The following is a 20,000-nucleotide window of genomic DNA, read 5'->3' on the forward strand; positions in this document are numbered from 1 at the left end:
TCACAGACCCTGCTTCGAATTCCAGCCTTGTCAACTTATTTAGGCCTGTGACTATGAGTATATTATTCACTCTCTGTCTCTCACTACCTCAAAGAGCTGCTGTTATGATCAGGCTAGACTGAAAAGGTAAAAAATTGTTATTTCTCTTCTTTAATACACATAAGCACTGAAATAGTCAGTATTACTTCTATTACTTGTAGATGTTTAAGTGCTAACAATATCCCACTCTCTTATCAAGAACTTTAAGGTTTTTTTTTTTAACATCTTTATTGGAGTATAATTGCTTTACAATGGTGTGTTAGTTTCTGCTTTATAACAAAGTGAATCAGTTAAACATATACATATGTTCCCATATCTCTTCCCTCTTGCATCTCCCTCCCTCCCACCCTCCCTATCCGACCCCTCTAGGTGGTCACAAAGCACTGAGCTGATCTCCCTGTGCTATGCGGCTGCTTCCCACTAGCTATCTATTTTACGTTTGGTAGTGTATATATGTTCATGCCACTCTCTCACTTTGTCACAGCTTACCCTTCCCCCTCCCCGTAACCTCAAGTCCATTCTCTAGTAGGTCTGTGTCTATTCCCGTCTTGCCCCTAGGTTCTTCATGACTTTTTTTTTTTCCCTTAGATTCCATATATATGTGTTAGTATACGGTATTTCTTTTTCTCTTTCTGACTTACTTCACTCTGTATGACAGACTCTAGGTCCATCCACCTCACTACAAATAACTCAATTTCGTTTCTTTTTATGGTTGGGTAATATTCCATTGCATATATGTGCCACATCTTCTTTATCCATTCATCTGTTCATGGACACTTAGGTTGCTTCCATGTCCTGGCTATTTTAAATAGAGCTGCAATGAACATTGCGGTACATGATTATTTCTGAATTATGGTTTTCTCAGGGTATATGGCCAGTATCGGGATTGCTGGGTCATAAGGTAGTTCTATTTTTAGTTTTTTAAAGAACCTCCATAGTGTTCTCCATAGTGGCTGTATCAATTTACATTCCCACCAACAGTGCAAGAGGGTTCCTTTTTCTCCACACCCTTTCCAGCATTTATTGTTTGTAGATGTTTTGATGATGGCCATTCTGACCACTGTGAGATGATATCTCATTGTAGTTTTGGTTTGCATTTCTCTAATGATTAATGATGTTGAGCATTCTTGCAGGTGTTTGTTGGCAATCTGTATATCTTCTTTGGAGAAATGTCTATTTAGGTCTTCTGCCCATTTTTGGATTGGGTTGTTTGTTGTTTTGATATTGAGCTGCATGAGCTGCCTGTAAATTTTGGAGATTAATCCTTTGTCAGTTGCTTCATTTGCAAATATTTTCTCCCATTCTGAGGGTTGTCTTTTCATCTTGTTTATGGTTTCCTTTGCTGTGTAAAATCTTTCTCAAGATTGCTTTGGCTATTCCCCTCCAACTCTATTATACAGTAAGTCAAAAAGCAATATAGAGACACTAACTGCCATCATGCATATGAAATACCTATTGGTTTGCTTAGTCAACACAATTCCCTTGAAATGAAGACAAGAAAAGTAAAGTAAAAATCAGAGGTAGAGTTTTAAACATGAAAGATGAAGATGTAAACAAAGAAGCTTGAATATGAACCTTAAGAATTCAAAAGCAAATCTTAGGACTGATTCCACTTGAGCCTAAATGCAATGTAATTTGTGTTACTGACACTATCATTGTATGTCCTGTAAAACATTAAACTAGAGAAATATCATCCACTCACCAACAACATATAAGCAACCATGGAGCTCACTAACTCCATTGCCTGCTCTTCGCTGACCCATTTCTTTAACTTCTATCCATTTATCAAGATGTGGATCATACCTCTCCACACTAGATAGAGAAGCCACTCCATCATTGCCACCTACTGCATAAACGTGGTTCTAAATAAATAAAGAAAAAAAAACACAAAACATTAGATTTTGAATTGATTTACATGCTGTCCTAATGGTAGACCAGAATGTGCAAGAGAGCAGTATTTCATGAAATAATCTGGTGTGTAATCAATATCTGCATACTGGAAATATGAATACATCAGACCTTCCCTTATTTGGTTAGGGATGTGACGCAATGCAAACCAGTGAGCAAGCTGCCACATAACTTACCGCAAGAGCAACAGAGCCAACTCCTCCACGGGGAGTATTCATTGGTGCCACTGTACTCCACTGATCAGATTCTATGTCATACCTCTCAACATCGTTGAAGCAAGTGTTGTCATCTAACCCTCCAATTGCATAAATTGGGCCTCCCAAGGAGGCCAAGGCAATTCCTCGCCTGCAAAAACAATAAAAGACACTTCAGCATTCCGATTTGTTTCCAGAAAAAAGGTAGCAAAAACATTGTGCTAATGTACCCATTTATCACATTAAACGTCAATGTGGCTTTTTCCTGTTATTTTTAGATTTATCAAAGCTTCTGCATAGATGGCTACAGGGTTGCCAAATTGTGCAAGTCTATGTGAAAAGTGCCCTCTGAAGTTTTATAATGCATAGCCTACACAGGCTATGCATAGCCTTAAACTTAAATGAAATAATAAAGGAAAAACCAACAAAATACTATAAATGGAGTCCAAAACATTCAGTTAGTAAAACACTCAGTTGCATAAAATTAAGAGACTGATGAATTGACAGAGATGGTTTGCTACAGAGGTCAGAAGTCAATCTCATTACTAAATTCACGTAATTGCAGAGCACATTTTGTTGCAGTGTTTCATTACATCACACAAAAGAACATCAATTTTATATTACAAGCTTTATGTAACATTGCTTAACTTCTGAAGGGTATCTATTTATCGTGGAACAGAAGAGACTCAGCCCATGTTAAAAGCTAATTCATCATAATGGTGACTGAAAAAAAATTATATCAATTGCTTAAAAAACACACTGCAGCAACCACAAGTTGAACTATTCTAAAATTTATTTGTCACTGACTTGGCACATACTTTGGATAAAGTGTATTGTTTAAACCTTTACTACCTTGCTTCTTCATCTGTCACCCATTTGAGAAAGCAGTAGACACAACTGATATTAATTTGTCAATATAGGTAATACACCAAGAACAGTGACTAGCCCATATTCAGTGCTGTGTATTAGCTATTATTATTTCTGGAGAGAGCTGCTGCTCTACTGAGATTCTAACTCTCAGTTTACCAAAAGAGTATCCTAGGAAAGAATTCTTAAGGATAATGTCATTCATTTTGTGTCCTTAACTTCTTTTCCCTTGAGTATAAAACAATGACTTACAAAATACTGTGGCTATAAAAACTTTCAGGTGTGGGTGAACACATGCGTGTACACTCTAGAATATACGAGTGTTATATCATGGCAGAAGTGAGTATGCCATATAATTCCCCCCTCCCTCCACCCCCTAAACCACGAGACCATAAGACACTATTGATTATTTCTTACTCCTCAAAACTCTCTTGATTTTTGTGACATCACATGTTTGAGTTTCCTCCTCCATTACATCTCTGGCTGGTACTTTTCAGCTTCCTTTACCAGTACCTTCTTCTCTATTCTGTCACTGAATTATGAAGTTCCCTAAGGCCTCTTATCACCCTATACTCTCTCTGTAGGCAATTTCATTCTTTCCATGGATTTATAACTCTAATATGTATTTCCATACATATATATACAGCTTCTACTTCTAATCTGTGTGTCTGGATCTTCAACCTTAACTTTAATCTGAAGTGAAACTTACTGTCTACCTCCCTGTGCTAGGCAGATTTTAAGATGTCTTCCTCCACAATATTCACCCTCTCGTTTTACTCCTATGCTACGTTACATGGCAAAATGGAGATTACCTGAATGAGTTTAATCTAACCACATAAGCCCTATAAAAGCAGAGAGGTATCTCCAGCTGATAGCAGAAGACAGGTCAGAAACTCAAAGAACGTGGTGGATTCTGCAAGTCGCTGCTAGTTTGAAGATTGAGAGGCACACTTGGAAAGGACCTCAGAATGGCTTCTAGGAGCTGAGAGTGATCCCTGGCCTACAGCCAACAATAAACTCGGTCCTTCAATCGCAAAGAACTGCATTCTATCAATAACCTAAATGACCTTGGAAGTAGTTTCTTCCCCAGAGCCTCCATTAGAGCCTACAGCCTACACCTTGATTTTGTCTTGTGGAGCCTAAGTGGAAAACTCAGTTAAAGTTGCTGGACTTCTGACCTATGGAACTGTGAACTAATTAACGGACGTTGTTCTAAGCTTCTAAGTTTGTCATAATTGGTTACACAGCAAGAGAAAACTAATATAACCATTACAAGACAAACAAAAACTTTATCCTGTACACCGTTTTGCTTTTCCTAATGCAGAAAGTCACACCCACCACTATCCATATCCAGTTGTTTAAGCCAGAAACTTAAGGATCATCTTAGCCTCTACCTTATTGTTTTTATCTCCCACATCTAATTATCATAAAATCTTGTTGATTGTACACTTCTGAACTCTCTCTCAAATATGTCCTCTTTCCTCTATCTCACCTTTTACCACTTTAGTCCAAGCCACCGTTATTTCTTCGACTAAAAATATTACAATAACCCTTTTGGTTTCCCAGACTGTTTTCACTCTGGTCTTCCTCAAATACATTCTCCATTTCATAGCAGAGGATCTCTGAAAAGAGAAATCTGATTCTATCACTCCCCTGCTATCAAGGAAAAAAAAATGTGTGTGTGTATTTCAAAGCGCACCAGATTAAAAAATCTTGGCAAACTTGAAAGGCCCTTATTTTCTGCCTGCTATTTCAGCTGTATCTGTTGACACTATCCCCTTTGATCTGTCAGCCATACGGGACTTCTTTCATGCTCTCTGCTCTCATTCATCTCCAGATTTTCAAAGGCTCTTCATCTATTTCCATCCACCAACCTTACACCACCCACCACTTAATCAGTCTAAATTCTTTTGTTCCTTCAGACCTTAGGTTAAATGGGACTCCACTCTCAAGCATTCTTTACTTAAGCTGGTGCTAGCATTATTACCCTTGTAATTATGTCTTTATTTCTATCTTGCCTTTTAGAATGTAAGCTCTATGGAGGTAGGGACCCTGTCTTATTTATTTCTGTATCTTCAGCACATGGTATACCTTGTAATGGGCACTTAACCAGTATTTGTTGAATAAATAAATCAACCCCTAGAGATGCTCTGTTAGGATGATGGGTTTCAATAAATCCATACTTTGAACAAAAATCAGTATCCATTTTAGTGAAAAGATGAAAAAGAAAAGGGGGGGAAAAAGAGAACCAGGTATTTAACATGTGAATATTATTTTGGAATGCACACTGAAACAATGATTTGGGGGGATACAAATTATAAAAACAAATAACATGAGAAAATAATTGCAGTTCTATTATTTTTATACAGTTAGAAAGTTATTGTAGTGCTCAGGATATATTTTAGAAGATTAAAGAAGTTCAACTGCTATTTTGTTAGACAAGTTTCACTCAATTCTCAGCTAAAAACCAGCTTCGCATGATAAAGAGACAAGAGTATAAAGACTAAAAATGTACTTAAGGATTTTCTCCCCCATTTTAATTCATGTGTTAGAATTTAAACTGTTTGTAGTTACCATGTAGCATAATTCAAGCCCTACTAAAGTATTAAAATGTCATTTATAGATAAGTAATGTATTTTAAGGCTAGGTTTTTCCCACTAAGATTCTTTCTCCTCATGAGTGAAAGAAAGGCCAAAAATCTCTTTTCAGCCGAACTCTCTTCACATTTCCATTTAATTTTTCATACTTCTAACACACAAGAAAACTCAGTAAAAAATACTATGTTAAATTAATCAAGTGGGGCTTCCCTGGTGGCGCCAGTGGTTGAGAGTCCGCCTGCCGATGCAGGGGACGCAGGTTTGTGCCCCGGTCCGGGAAGATCCCACGTGCCGCGGAGCAGCTGGGCCCGTGAGCCATGGCCGCTGAGCCTGTACGTCCGGAGCCTGTGCTCCGCCATGGGAGAGGCCACAGCAGTGAGAGGCCCGCGTACCACAAAAAAAAATCAAGTATAGAAAATTAGATGTCAATGTATCCCCATGTGCAAAATTATCTTCAGTTGAGCACCACTAGTATATAGGAATGCAACTATATTTGAAACTTTTCTGAAAACTTTAAATTATTTCAAAATAAAAAGTTAAATAAATGCTCAGGTATGAGTCAAAACTATGACAATCATTATCATACTCAAAGACATGATTCTATTCTTTTTTTTTTTTTTCGTTACACAGGCCTCTCACTGTTGTGGACTCTCCCATTGTAGAGCACAGGCTCTGGACGCGCAGGCTCAGCGGCCATGGCTCACGGGCCCAGCCGCTCCGCGGCATGTGGGATCTTCCCGGACCGGGGCACGAACCCGTGTGCCCTGCATCGGCAGGCGGGCTCTCAACCACTGCGCCACCAGGGAAGCCCCATGATTCTATTCTTAATTCTCAGGAAAATTTTTAAAGTTATAACGAAGCATCACATTGGATGCTTTAACAAAATGTGTTTAGGAAGGTATTTAAAGTTTCTAAAATAGGGTAAAAAATTAGCCCTTTTAGTTATAGGAAGCTTTCTTTATTTTCCACCAACAAATCAAAATAAATGTCCATGCTCATCTACCTCTTTGTGTTCATTGATGCCTTCATCATCCATTTATTAGTGAGAGGATCAAACATCTCCATACTACCTAAATGTTCATTTCCATCATGTCCACCCACTGCATACACTTTACCTGTCAAGTAGAAAAGTATTTTCATTTGTTTCCAAATAAATAAATTTATATATAATCAATATACAATTAAAATAGCACAGTAAATTAACTTTCAACAAATATTCTTCTGTTCAACATTATGATCAAGTCACTTCAGTAGTCAAATGAAAATAAATGTAAGTTTCTGCTTAATAAAATGCCTGAAACATGCTGTTTTACAAGTTATTTAAATGTTCAAACATTATCCCAACTTTTTATTACTTAGCAGATGAAATCACTGATCATCCTTGCAAATGTTTAATAAAATGAAAAAATGCTCTTGTATTAAAAAATATATAAAACTCTTAATATATCAAACCTTTTCTAAATGAAACACATAAAAATTGGAGCTATTAACATACCAAAATGGTAACTGTAACTATTTAGGTGTCTGGGTTATGGATGATTTTTGTTTTTTATTAAAATATGTTTTCATATTTCCCCCCAAAGCATTTATACCTTTATAATTGGAAGAAAAGTGACCTTTTAATTCTCCTAACGATTTATCCATGGTTCTGCAATTAAATCATTTTTAGTAACCAGGTAAAAAAACCTCATTTCAATAATAATAATTAGGTATAGAAAAAAGTTAATAGATATTTATTATTTGGGTTCAATAAATATTTTTCTTTAGTTTAGTTATTTTGTAAAAATAACTCAGAATAGTTTAACTCCCTTTTCCTTAATACTCATCTCCTGTTAAGCATCTATATGCAAGAGATTGTACACTGAGCGTCTATGGGCAAAAAGCAAGTAAACATTCACCAAATAATTTGATATATTGAAACATTTTATAATGTAGGAATTTTCTTATAGAAAGAAATTCTCAAAGTTCAAATATTTAAAAGACCATTGTGGTGACACGATGTGATTTAACACAAAAGCAAACCCACCTTCCACTGAGATTACACCCACATGTCGCCTTCGACTGTTCATTTCTGGTCCAAAGAACCAACTGTTTTTGTTGATAGAATAACATTCGATACTGCGAAAGGGGTCACCTGATCCACCTCGACCACCTACACAAAATAGCACACCTAAAGATAAAGTGACAAAATAGAGGTTAAAATCACAGCTCCCCCTTTTTTTTTTTTTTTTTTTTTAAACAGCTAATTTTATTTTTATTTTTTGGCCATACCACACGGCTTGTGGGATGTCAGTTCCCTGACCAGGGATTGAACCCAGGCCCATGGCAGTGAGAGCATGGAGTTCTAACCACTGGACTGCCAGGAAATTCCCCCTAACTTAAAAAAAAAAAAAAAAGATACATAAGTGTGGAAAAAACCTTAGGAACTCAAAATTTTGATTAATGGGGGAAAAAAAAAGTTATTTGGATAGCATTTAATGTCATTATACCACTAAAAATCTAATTTTCTTTTTTCCCCCTCATTTGAACTTTTCAAACAATAGAATACATCAGTATATCAGCTTGTTAACATTCCACTATAATACGGTTGAGATCCTTACCCACCCTGAATAATTGCTCTTGATAGTAAGGTCATGACAAAATCCAACTTTATGAGTTTCATAAGGTTAATTTCTGACTGAATACAATTACAACATTTGATATACTGATCACCCTAGTTTTTTTGGAAACTCCTTAACTCTTGATTTCCATAGTATCAAAGTCTCCTTTTGTCTCCAAACATTTCTCTTTTCTATGTTTTCTATTTCATTCTCAGCCTACTTCTCACATACTTCATGCTTACACAGGAGAAGTTCAATGCCTTTACTTAAAATTCCATCTGTATCATAATGCCTTCCAATCTACATTTCTAAACCACATTTCCACTTGATGTCCCAGAGGCACCTTAAACCCAACATAAAAGATCTGCCTTCCTCACCCACCTAAACAACTTCGTCCTTCCCTGAGGTGTCCTTTCTCTCCCTCCATATTCCTGAAGCCACTGTTAGTTCAGGCCCTCATCAGCTATTACTGCAAAATTTTGTTCCCTCTTATCACTTAGTACTCTTTTGCTTTCAGACTGTCAACTGAATAATCTAATTAAAAGGCTCTTTCAACAGCTTTTCATTACCTGTATCAGTAGTTCTTAAAAATTTTATTGGGGGCTTCCCTAGTGGCCCAGTGGTTGAGAATCTGCCTGCCAATGCAGCGGATACAGGCTCGAGCCCTGGTCTGGGAAGATCCCACATGCCGCGGAGCAACTAGGCCCATGAGCCACAACTACTGAGCCTGCACGTCTGGAGCCTGTGCTCCGCAACAAGAGAGGCCGCAACAGTGAGAGGTCCGTGCACCGCGATGAAGAGTGGTCCCCGCTTGCCACAACTAGAGAAAGCCCTCGCACAGAAACGAAGACCCAACACACCCCAAAATAAATAAATTAATTAACAAAAATTTTATTGAATGTCACTAAATTGTACATTTAAAAATGGTTAAAATGGCAATTTTTATGGTATATGTATTTTACCACAATTTTTCTTAACAAATCAAAACTTTATTCTGGGGACTTCCCTGGTGGTGCAGTGGTTAAGATTCCATGCTCCCAATGCAGGGGGCCCAGGTTCGAACCCTGGTCAGGGAACTAGATCCCACACGCTGCAACTAAAAGATCCTGCATGCCTCAACAAAGATCCCATGTGTTACAACTAAGACCTGACTCAGCCAAATTTTAAAAAAGAAAAAAAAACCTTTATTCTGATGCAGAATCACCAGAGGAGCTATTTTATAAAACACAGATTGCTGGGCCTGACCCCTCCCCCACCAAGAGTGTGACTCAGTGGGTTTGGGGTAGGTCCAAAATTTTGAATTTTTAAAAACTTCCCAAGTGAATGCTCATGCTGCTGGTCAAGAGGCCACCACTTGCTTCACACTATGAGAACCACTGCTCTGCAAGATAAAGAGATAAAGCCTTAGTAGAGCATAAAAAGGCCTTGCACTGTCCAACGTGATTTTCTCCCTCTCTTTTCCTTAATGTTTAAGCTCCTGCATCACCCACATAGTGATCATCCTCAATGTTCTGATAACAACTTTTGGTAACTCTCATTCATGTAATATACAGTACTGAAATGATCTATTATGCTGATATCTGTCACCAGAGTCTAAGCGATATTAAGGTAGTGTGTTAAGCGTTTATGCACTAATAAAGATGAGCACAGTGCCTGGCGTGTACCAAACATTTAATAAATGTAAAATAAACTGAATACCCTTTTCTCTAACTGGCACCCAGAAAAACATCTATTTATTATTCAAAACTAAGACTGGGGGTTATTTTCCCTATAAAACCTTTTCTGTCCTTTCCGAAGTAAAAATAACCACTCTTTTTGCTTCCCACTATACCTTTTGATTATATCAAAGTACCTTTAATACTTTATTGCATTTACTTATTCATATGTCTATTTCCCTAGATCCGACTGAAAGTTCTCTCAAAATAGGAACGGCTATAGTCTATTTGTGTGTTTACATTTCTAATGCCTAACCCAGAACCCGGCACATAGTAGGCACTTAATGTATGTTTGCTGAATGACTACATACATGAATGACCAGAACTGCCTGTGCTATCTTTTCCAACCAATTCAGTGTTTTAAGTCAGAGAAATTTAAAGTTGAAAGAGACTTTAAAGATCCTGCAGTCAAAATTATTTATAAACTGAGGCCTTCAGAGATTAAGAAATCTGTACCAAATTACAGATGTTTTATGGCACAGCTGGAATTATAATCCCAGAATGTAATCCCAATTATTTGGGGACTTTATTTAAGTAGACCCTAATATTTCAGCTACATAGGTCACCTAGGAACATGACATGGAAGGAAAAAAATTAAAATGAAGTAAAAAGATCACAACACAAATCCTTTCTCCACTGTTCTGTGTAGGCTTGGGTATCCTTTCACTCTCTCTGATTCTTAGTTTCCTCATCCATAAAATGGAATAACACCATCTTTCTCACAATAAGGATCAAATCCTTCACTAAAACCTACTTCATAAAGTTCTTACAATCATGTAAGAGATCATGTATATGAGAGTCTAATAGATTTGGCATATAACCTAAACTGCCAAAATCTTTGAATTCAAGTCTGAATCTGAAGAATCAAATACCTTGACTTCTTGAAACAGGATTCACAACTAAAAAAATCTACACTTCAAAAATTTAATACTTGAAATCAACCTATAAAAAAAGGGAAAAATAAGCCATCCTTTTCATGTTAAACTATTTAGAAGAACTACTTCTTCATAGGCAGATCTACAACATTCAAATTTTCTTCATACTATCTAGATAAAGTCCCACTATTCATTACCATGTACTGCCTTTTGTTGTTTTTAGGCTATTCCATGGATCTCTTTATTTAATAACCACATTAGGTCACAGCAGATGTACAGGAAGTCTCTGTTCAGAGTACTGATTCCAGAATTCACTGACCACATTTATTCTCCCTTATCCCACAAATATATTCTTTATAAAGAGTAACATAAGTGAACGTAAAACTGTTGTCTCAGGAAAACATGAAAGTCTGTAAATTATGGCAAATAAAGGCAAAACTGCATGCCTCCTCAAGTATAAGAGCTTTATATTCTAAGAGTTTAATGTGGTCTGTTATACTATTAACATTAGATGTATTAAGTACCTTTCTTTTGATGTGATAAAATGCAAAAACAAACATTTAAATATGCAGTATGTGTTAAGCTCCATGTTTGGTACCAGGGATACAAAGTTATTAAGATACCTACCTGTCTCTGAAGGGCTCAAAACATGTCAAATAAATTTCAATGCAACATAGTAAGATGTGCAAAGCAAGTGTCATTTAAGCAAAAACGACAGAGGATCTAATTCTGCCTAGAAGAATCAAAAAGACCCCCAAAGAAAAGATATTTCAGCAGGCTCTTCAGAGTGTATAGGTCTTGTTACGGCTTTTTAAAAACTTGGCTTATTGGTAAAACTATCTGAAATCATGCACAGTAAGAATTCATACATAATCTTACTTGCCAATTATTGCTTTAAGACAATCAGATACTAAGCATCTTACAATTAGGTTTCAGCAAGCATAATCAACCCTCAAATACAATAAAATTCCTTAGAGCAGAGTTGATAAAATGAGTAATTTAATTACCAGCAGTATGTTTCCTTGGGGTAGTCCGAATGGAGTATTCAAAGTCAGGTACTGCTCTGCTACTCAAGTGAAGGTGGTAATTTCTTGCTTCATCCAATAAATCTCGACATTTTAGATTTTGTTTGACAATCTGTTCTTTTGCCACAACACCCATAAGAAAATCAACCGGCAACAGTGGCAAACGAACCTAAGATCGTGAATAGTTGCAGATATAAAATTTAAGTTGCAATTGGACAGTTCATTCTCTACTTTTACTGCAGCATGTTCCCTTTTTAAAACTCATTTACCTTCTAAAATCTGAATGAAGCTCAATGTGCCAAGTTCTAAAGCAATTTCCAGTACTGGTCTGTACTAATAATATCTCAAAGGGATTTTTTAAATATTCAGGTTAAAAAGCAGGTAATGATCTTTCTAATTCAAATAAAACACATTCAGACTTATTCTTAAATGGTATAGTAAGTAGGAAAGAGTCAAAGCCACTTTCACATCATATTACATCAATGGATAATCTACACTTTTTATGATAAATGGAACATGCTGATATGCTTCCATATCATTTCATTTCTATACACAATCTTAATCATCCCTACCTGTGCAAGTGTTTCATCCAACCATTTGGAATGATGCTGAGGATTGGCAAGAAGCCACTTGATGGCTGCACTATAGACCTGCTTTTCATTCTCAATATTTAGATCACTGGAGGACAAAAGCTTATGGAGATGCTGGGGTGACACACTTACAAAGTCTTCACACTCCACCACTTCAGGAAAATGCTCACAGGCATACTGATCCGCCATGTCCATTAAGTCTATTCGATTGTGACTTTCTGCAAAGGCTCTTACTGCCAGACAATTGGAGGGATGAAAATGTAACTTCATGTATTCACAACAAGCTCTAGCCACCAGTTCAACCTGTAGAATACAGGCTGCATATAAGAGAGGCTGGACATTGTCAACAGTCAAAGTGAGTCGTGAAGAATAGACAAACTTTACCAAGTCTTCTATTGCATCACCATCAAAATCTCTGATCTCAATCAGTGTTTGCTTGGCTTCAGCCATTTCAGAGAGAAACATAGCTCTGAAGTAAGGAATAACACAAGCCAATACCAGTTTGTGACAAGAGATTAGCTTTGAGCCAACCTGTTCAAAACAAAACAAAGAGAGACTCAGTTTAATATCAAAATTAGTCTGAGATCAGCATCGAGTACATGCTGTATAGCAGGGATAAAAACTCCAAACAAGTTTAGTGTATTTGTTTTAACAATGTAATCCTTTGTCACTTTCAATCTAGGCCAATTTCTTAAGGTCAGGCAACTTTCTTCTTCCAAGTTAGAGTCAAATCTTTTATACATGTATCTATAATGTATATACCATAAACTATGATTTTTCTGTATTATCTCACATTTCAGAAGCATTTTGTGAGTTAATGAGGCTAATAGCAAACATCACCTAGCACTTACTATGTATCAGGCACTATACTTTTTTTTTTTTTTGTCTAAGAGTCCCTTTTTTTTTTTTTTGCGATACGCGGGCCTCTCACTGTTGTGGCCTCTCCCGCTGTGGAGCACAGGCTCTGGACGCGCAGGCTCAGCAGCCCAGCCGCTCCGTAGCATGTGGGATCTTCCCAGACTGGGGCACAAACCCGTGTCCCCTGTATCAGCAGGCGGACTCTCAACCACTGCGCCACCAGGGAAGCCCTAGACATATTGTTTTAAAATATTTTCACTAATAAATATACATAATAATATATAAACAAGTTTTACCTTTCCCTGGAATGACCTCAAGATTATATATAACCTCCTATGTGAAGCCTTTCCAATCACCTCTCAGACATAGTTAACAGATCCTCTCTTGTGCTTCCATAAAAATATCATAAAATGACAAAATGACAATAGTTAGCTGTGTATGGTCCTATCTCCAGCTAAATTTCAAACTCCCTCAATGCAAGTACAGCATATTATTCAGATTTATTTATACTCTCCATAGACTAGGGTAAGACCTTAGTAAATATCTGTTAAATGAGTTTATTTTTCCAATATCAGTGCTCACTTTGGAATTTAAAAACACATTAATGGCCTTACAAATATGAACAATAAAATCAGTTTGGATAATTGTCTTTCTAAAATGCTTGTCCTAAAAGCAATAATGATCTAATGAAGCATACTAATAAAAAAAAGAGATGAATATATCAAAGTATAATCCTCAAGGTTATATGAATGTAAAAAGTGAAGTTTATATTGAACAGAGCATTATAAACTACCCATAATCCTACTTGGCTTAGTTGTTCTGTGACGGTTAAATTCTGAAAGTTTAAGAAATGTTGAATTAGAATTAAGAAACAAATCCAATAACAGACCTGCTAAAAGATTAAGCTACAATTCCTTCTAATGATAAGAACAGAATATAACATAGCAACATTATCTAATACTTTTGGAACAACAAGAATAGTACATATAATGATACTAGTAGCTGATTATTTATTGATTATTATGTACTGAGCACAGTTATAAGGACTTCACATATTATCAATTCACTTATTCCTCACAAAAACCTAATCGTCATCATAATTTTACAGTTGAAAAAATAAAAATGATAGCTCCTTTAAATTAGTGAAGTTTCTCATTCCTAAAAGACTTCTATCACCACTTCAAACACAGTAATTTTGGGTTTCCACCATAGATTCTTCTGAGGTTTTCACTTCAACCTATTGCTGAAGTTACCCAATAAACAAAGAAAAGTTTTTAGTTATTACTTGCCCTAAAATGGCTGTATCCTTACTTTTTCACTTAAGAAAGTTTACATGCAGTAGCTAGTAAAAATTATTCTAAGATCCAATTATAAAATGTATACAATCAATAATATTCTATTTAATTATTTTCCAACATATACTGATATGATGAATTGATAATTTATTAAATTCAAATCATCTATTTTACATTTTTATTTTTGCCAAATCCAGTGTGGGTCACTGAATTTCACACTTGCATTGAAAATTAGAACAATGGCATTAGATTAAACATAATATACTATACAGATCAGGTGTTCTACACCTACAGTTTAGGTCTTCCTTCATTAAAATTTATACATGGCTAAATTTCACATAAAGCTAGTAAAATTATTTAATAGTTTTCTTCTCAATATCTTAGTGTCCTTACATATTTGTAGGTCCTAATTAAAAGTTTAAGTAAAGAGAATGTAGGTCATTTATTTACAGTATAACACTATACTCCTGGACATTCTGGGCCTAAAACTCAGAATTTATGCATTCAGTTTACAGACTTTTGCTGAGTGTCCCTGATCTGATTCTCTAAGGGTGTCCTCAATCCCCACAACTTTGAGCTCTAAGAACCTGACTGATCAGGAGCAGAAAGCAAAATCTAAAAGATCCCCAAGTGGCAAATCTCATGTGGAAAATGCTGCAAGTATACACATAAATCCTCAAAAGAATTTAATATTACATTGAGACATAAGAATAGTAAGAGGTACTTTAAATGAGCTATGAGAAACAATTAGAACACAGGCTCTTCAACACTGCTTTATCAATTTTCCAACTTTATTAAAACTGTCCTTTGTAGCAGAGCAACATGATCATATAGGCCTTAGACAAAGTTTACTAAAGACTTTTTCATTCAAGTCTAAAAAACACTCTACTTCACTATCAGGTAAAAATAAACAATCTCACTTAAAGATGGTAATATTGAAATCGAGATTAAATTACAAGCATATCTTGGAGATACTGTGCGTTCAGTTCCAGACCACTGCAATAAAGCAAATATCTCAATAAAGCGAGTCACAAGAGTTTTTTGGTTTCCCGGTGCACATAAAAGTTATGTTTAGACTAAAAAACGCTAACCATCACCTGACAAGTCAGGGCTGCCACAAACCTTCAATTTGTTTAAAACAAATAAACAAAAAACACATTATCTAAGAAGCACAATAAAGCAAAAAAGTACAGAAAAACAAGATATGCTTACACCAGAATAGGAACACACAGTAAAACACTAGTGCAACTACATATACAACCAAGAATTCTGACTTCTAACCAACATCAAGAGTAAGTGAATACATCAAGTTTCTTTTTTCTTTCTTTTTTTTTTTTTTTTTGGCTGCACCAGGCAGCATGCAGGATCTTAGCTTCCTGACCAGTGATCAAACCCATGTCCCCTGCAATGGAAGCATGGAGTCCTAACCACCAGACCACTAGGGAACTTCCAACATCAAGATTTTTTAGTTCACAAGTTAAAAGCTAATTCCCTGGCGGTCCAGTGGTTAGGACTCCATGCTTTCACTGAGGAGGGTGCAGGTTCGATCCCTGGTCAGAGAACTTAGATCCTGCAAGCCGTATGGTGCAGCCAAAAAAAAAAAAAAAAAAAAAAAGCTTATCTGGTCAACAGCAATTTATCCATTTCACAAATAATAACTTGGTTGTTTTAGGGCTCTAGAACTTTCAGAAGTGAAACTAAGAAATAGTGAATATCAACATTTAATTAGTATAATAATTTTATCTTATGCTAGGCTCCCTTTACTTACCCTCCCTTATGTCCCTTCCCCTTCAATGGAATAAAGGGTTGAAACTAAAACCATTCTGACTATAATAAGTAAAGCACCAAAAATTTGCCTTGTGTGGTTATAGAAACCCTTATTTTATATAATACACTGAAGAGGTTGAGGAAAGAAAAAAAGACAGTCTCACCTTCAATGTGATATCACAGAGTTCTCCATTTTCATAAAACTGAAGAAGAGAACCATGAAAATCTTTCCAAGCTTCATTTGCTTCAAAGATAAAGGAGTCTTCTCCATCACCATCACCAAGTGAAGATCTGTTCTTTATTTGCTGGTGCTGTTGCCTTTTCCCCTTTGTGAAGCGATTCCTAGCTTGTTTTGCATTCACAGATTCAGAAGCCATTTGTAACACTCTTCTTTTAATACAGTTCTCTTCTCAAACACCCCATTTATTCTTTTGTAAAGGATGGGGAAAAGGTAGATGGGGAGAAGGTAGATGCAGTCCACTAAACTTCAGACATTTTTCAAAACCTACTCAATTGCCATTGTCCAGTTAGCTGAGACTGAAAACAAAATAACAAAACACACATAAAACCACTCAAAAAATGATTACTAGAAATCACAGTTTACCAATACCATATATGTAAAATGACCATATAAATCATAGTTGAAAGAAGAACAGGTGACTTTGTATTTTTACACTAAATGTCACATAAGCCACCTCACCTAATTGTATCAGTGAAGGGACTCCTTTAAAATCTAATTGGAAAATTGTGGGAAGATGGTGGAGTAGAAGCACAAGGAATCTGTCTCCCCACATAGACAACAACTGCACTGACCGAATCTGTCTGATGTAACTATTTTGAAACTCTGGAGTTTGCTGAAGGATTACAACTTCCAGAAGACTTAGTCAGTAAATTACAGTTGACTTTGGTCAATTTCAGCTCTGTGTACAGCAGCAGCTGTCCACCCTCAGCCATGTGGCAAGCAGCTGTGCATGTGTTTCTGGAGCAGCTTGCACAGAGTTTGAAGGATCCACAGTTGGCAAGAAGGACTCTATCCTCTGAATATCAGGGATCTCTCCTCTGATTGCTCACTACTGTTTCTGATCACAGAGGTGCAGACAAAGAGGTGGCCAGCCACTGTTATTCCACCTCCTCCCACTGTTGCAAGCCCCTCCCTCTCATCTGAAGTGACTTCCAGGATATTTTAAAGGCTGGTGCCTTTTACCGCTGAATTTTTCACTATTTCCCCTTTTGGGAGTAAGACACTAAAGACTAGGACATTAAAAAACTGCATATACAAGGAAAATCAGAAAGCGACCCTGCATGCCCAGGAAAGGGCTCAGGAAAGACCTGAGAAGACTTTAAGTTTAAACCTCAAGCTGATCTTCAGCATAAAGACAGCCCACAAAAAAAAAAAAAAAAAAAAAAACAACCAAAAAAACCAAAAAGAACAACAAACCTGAAAGAATAGGGAAAAATATGATTTTCAGAGTTACCACATTATTAGACTCAAACGTCTAGTATTTAACAACCAAAAAAATCACAAGGCATACAAAGAAACAGAAAAGTATGGCCTATTCAAGGGGAAAAATAAATCAACAGAAACTGTCTCTGTCTAGTAAAAATGCCATTAGTTCTTTTTCAAAGACTTTAAAACAACTGTCTTGAAGATGTTCAAAGAACTAAAGGAAGATGTGAACAAAGTCATTTGTGTTAACAAAATGGAACTATCAATAGAGAAACATAAAATCTAAAAAGGAACCACAGAGGGGCTTCCCTGGTGGCGCAGTGGTTGAGAGTCCGCCTGCCGACGCAGGGGATACGGGTTCGTGCCCCAGTCCGGGAAGATCCCACATGCCGTGGAGCGGCTAGGCCCGTGAGCCATGGTCGCTGAGCCTGTGTGTCCGGAGCCTGTGCTCCGAGAGAGGCCACAACAGTGAGAGGCCCGCGTACTGAAAAAAAAACAAAAACAAAAAAAAAGGAACCACAGAGAGATTCTGGAAATGAAATTAAAAATTCATTAGAGGGGGGCTTCCCTGGTGGCACAGTGGTTAAGAATCCACCTGTCAATGCAGGGGACACAGGTTCAAGCCCTGGTTTGGGAAGATCTCACATGTCATGGAGCAACTAAGCCTGTGCACCACAACTACTGAGCCTATGCTCTAGAGCCCACTAGCCACAACTACGGAAGCCCACACGCCTAGAGCCTGTGCTCCGCAACAAGAGAAGCCACTGCAATGAGATGCCCACGCACCACAACAAAGAGCAGACCCCACTCGCCACAACTAGAGAAAGCCCACGTGCAGCAATGAAAACCCAGTGCAGCCAAAAATAAATAAATGTTAAAAAAAAATTCATTAGAGGGATTTGAAGGCAGATCTGAGCAGGTAGAACAAAGATTTAGCAAAGTTGAAGCTAAGACGATGAAAATTATCAAGTCTGACAAACAGGAAGATTGAAGAAACATAAACAGCACCTAAGGGACCTGTGGAACACCATCAAACAGATCAACATACATATCATGAGAGTCCTAGAAGGAAAAAAGACAGAGAAGGGGGCAGAGAGAATATTTGAAGAAATAATGGCTGAAAACTTCCCGAATTTAATGAAAGACATGAACATAAACATCCAAGGGACTCCAAAAAATATGACCTCAAAGAGACCTACACAAAGACATATTATAATCAAACTTCCAAAAAGCTAAAGAGAGAATCTTGAAAACAAGAAAAGTGAATCATCACATACCAGTGATCTCAATAAGATTATCAGCAGATTTCTCATCAGAAACTTTGGAGGCCAAAAGACAATGGGCGGATATGTTAAAAGTACTAAAAGACAAAATGTGTCAATGAAGGATCTATATCCAGCAAAACTGTCCTTCAAAAGTGAGGGAGAAAGTAAGACACACCCAGATAAACAAAAGCTGAGGGAGTTCGTGATCACTAGATCTGGTCTGCAACTCAAGGGAGACCTACAAGATGAAAGAGATAAAAGAACACTAGACAGTAACTCAAAGCCATATGAATATAAAAGTAAATACATGGGTAATTAGAAAAGCTAGTATTATTGTAACAGTGGTTTGTAACTGTACTTTTTATATTTGAGAGACAAATACATTTTTAAAGAATTATTAATGTAAAAAGCTAGTTTTACTGTAATTTTGCTTTGTTATAACAAATCATGTTTCCTACATAATTTAGGAGAATACTTAAAATAATAAGTAAAAAACAGAACTTAAATAAAATTTAAACAATTTTAATAATTTGAATTTTTAGTTCATGTTTTTAGGCACACAATGTATAAAGATGCAATTTTGTGACATCAACAACTGAAAAGGGTAGATATGAAACTGTAAAGAAGCAGGGTTTTTGTCTGTTATTGAAGCTAAGCTAGTATAAATTCAAATTAGAGTATTATAATTTTAGGTTGTTAAATGTAATCCTCATGATAACCACAAAGAAAATGCCTATAGAGTATACACATAAGAAAATAAGAAAGGAACTTAAAACATTTCACTACAAATAAAATCAACTAAACACAAAAGAAGACAGTAATACAGGAAATGAGGCTCAAAAAGCTCTAAGGCACATAGGAAACAAATAGCACAATACCAGAAATAAGTCCGTCCTAATCAGTAATTACTACAAACATCAATGAATTAAACACTCCAATCAAAAGACAGAGATTGGCA

At 36.5% G+C, this 20,000-nt stretch overlaps 1 protein-coding gene across 8 annotated transcripts in view; it reads right to left on the reverse strand.

Moving 5' to 3' along the window:
* The window catches only part of KLHL8 (kelch like family member 8), a 46,778-nt gene that overhangs the window by 5,035 nt on the left and 21,743 nt on the right, over positions 1–20,000 (reverse strand). For 4 of the 8 annotated variants that reach the window (XM_059066417.2, XM_059066415.2, XM_067036032.1 and 1 more), the window contains 7 exons: positions 16,495–16,867; positions 12,393–12,941; positions 11,803–11,989; positions 7,632–7,775; positions 6,609–6,720; positions 2,124–2,292; positions 1,742–1,901 (listed from right to left, as the gene is read on the reverse strand). In XM_059066417.2, the coding sequence (XP_058922400.1) occupies positions 1,742–1,901; positions 2,124–2,292; positions 6,609–6,720; positions 7,632–7,775; positions 11,803–11,989; positions 12,393–12,941; positions 16,495–16,707 (1,534 nt within the window). In that variant the 5' untranslated portion in view covers positions 16,708–16,867. The remainder of the gene's footprint in view (positions 1–1,741; positions 1,902–2,123; positions 2,293–6,608; positions 6,721–7,631; positions 7,776–11,802; positions 11,990–12,392; positions 12,942–16,494; positions 16,868–20,000) is intronic. The other 4 variants (XM_067036034.1, XM_067036035.1, XM_067036036.1 and 1 more) reach the window with 3 other exon arrangements.

Source organism: Kogia breviceps, chromosome 6 (assembly GCF_026419965.1).
Source record: "Kogia breviceps isolate mKogBre1 chromosome 6, mKogBre1 haplotype 1, whole genome shotgun sequence".
NCBI classification, from domain to species: domain Eukaryota; kingdom Metazoa; phylum Chordata; class Mammalia; order Artiodactyla; family Physeteridae; genus Kogia; species Kogia breviceps.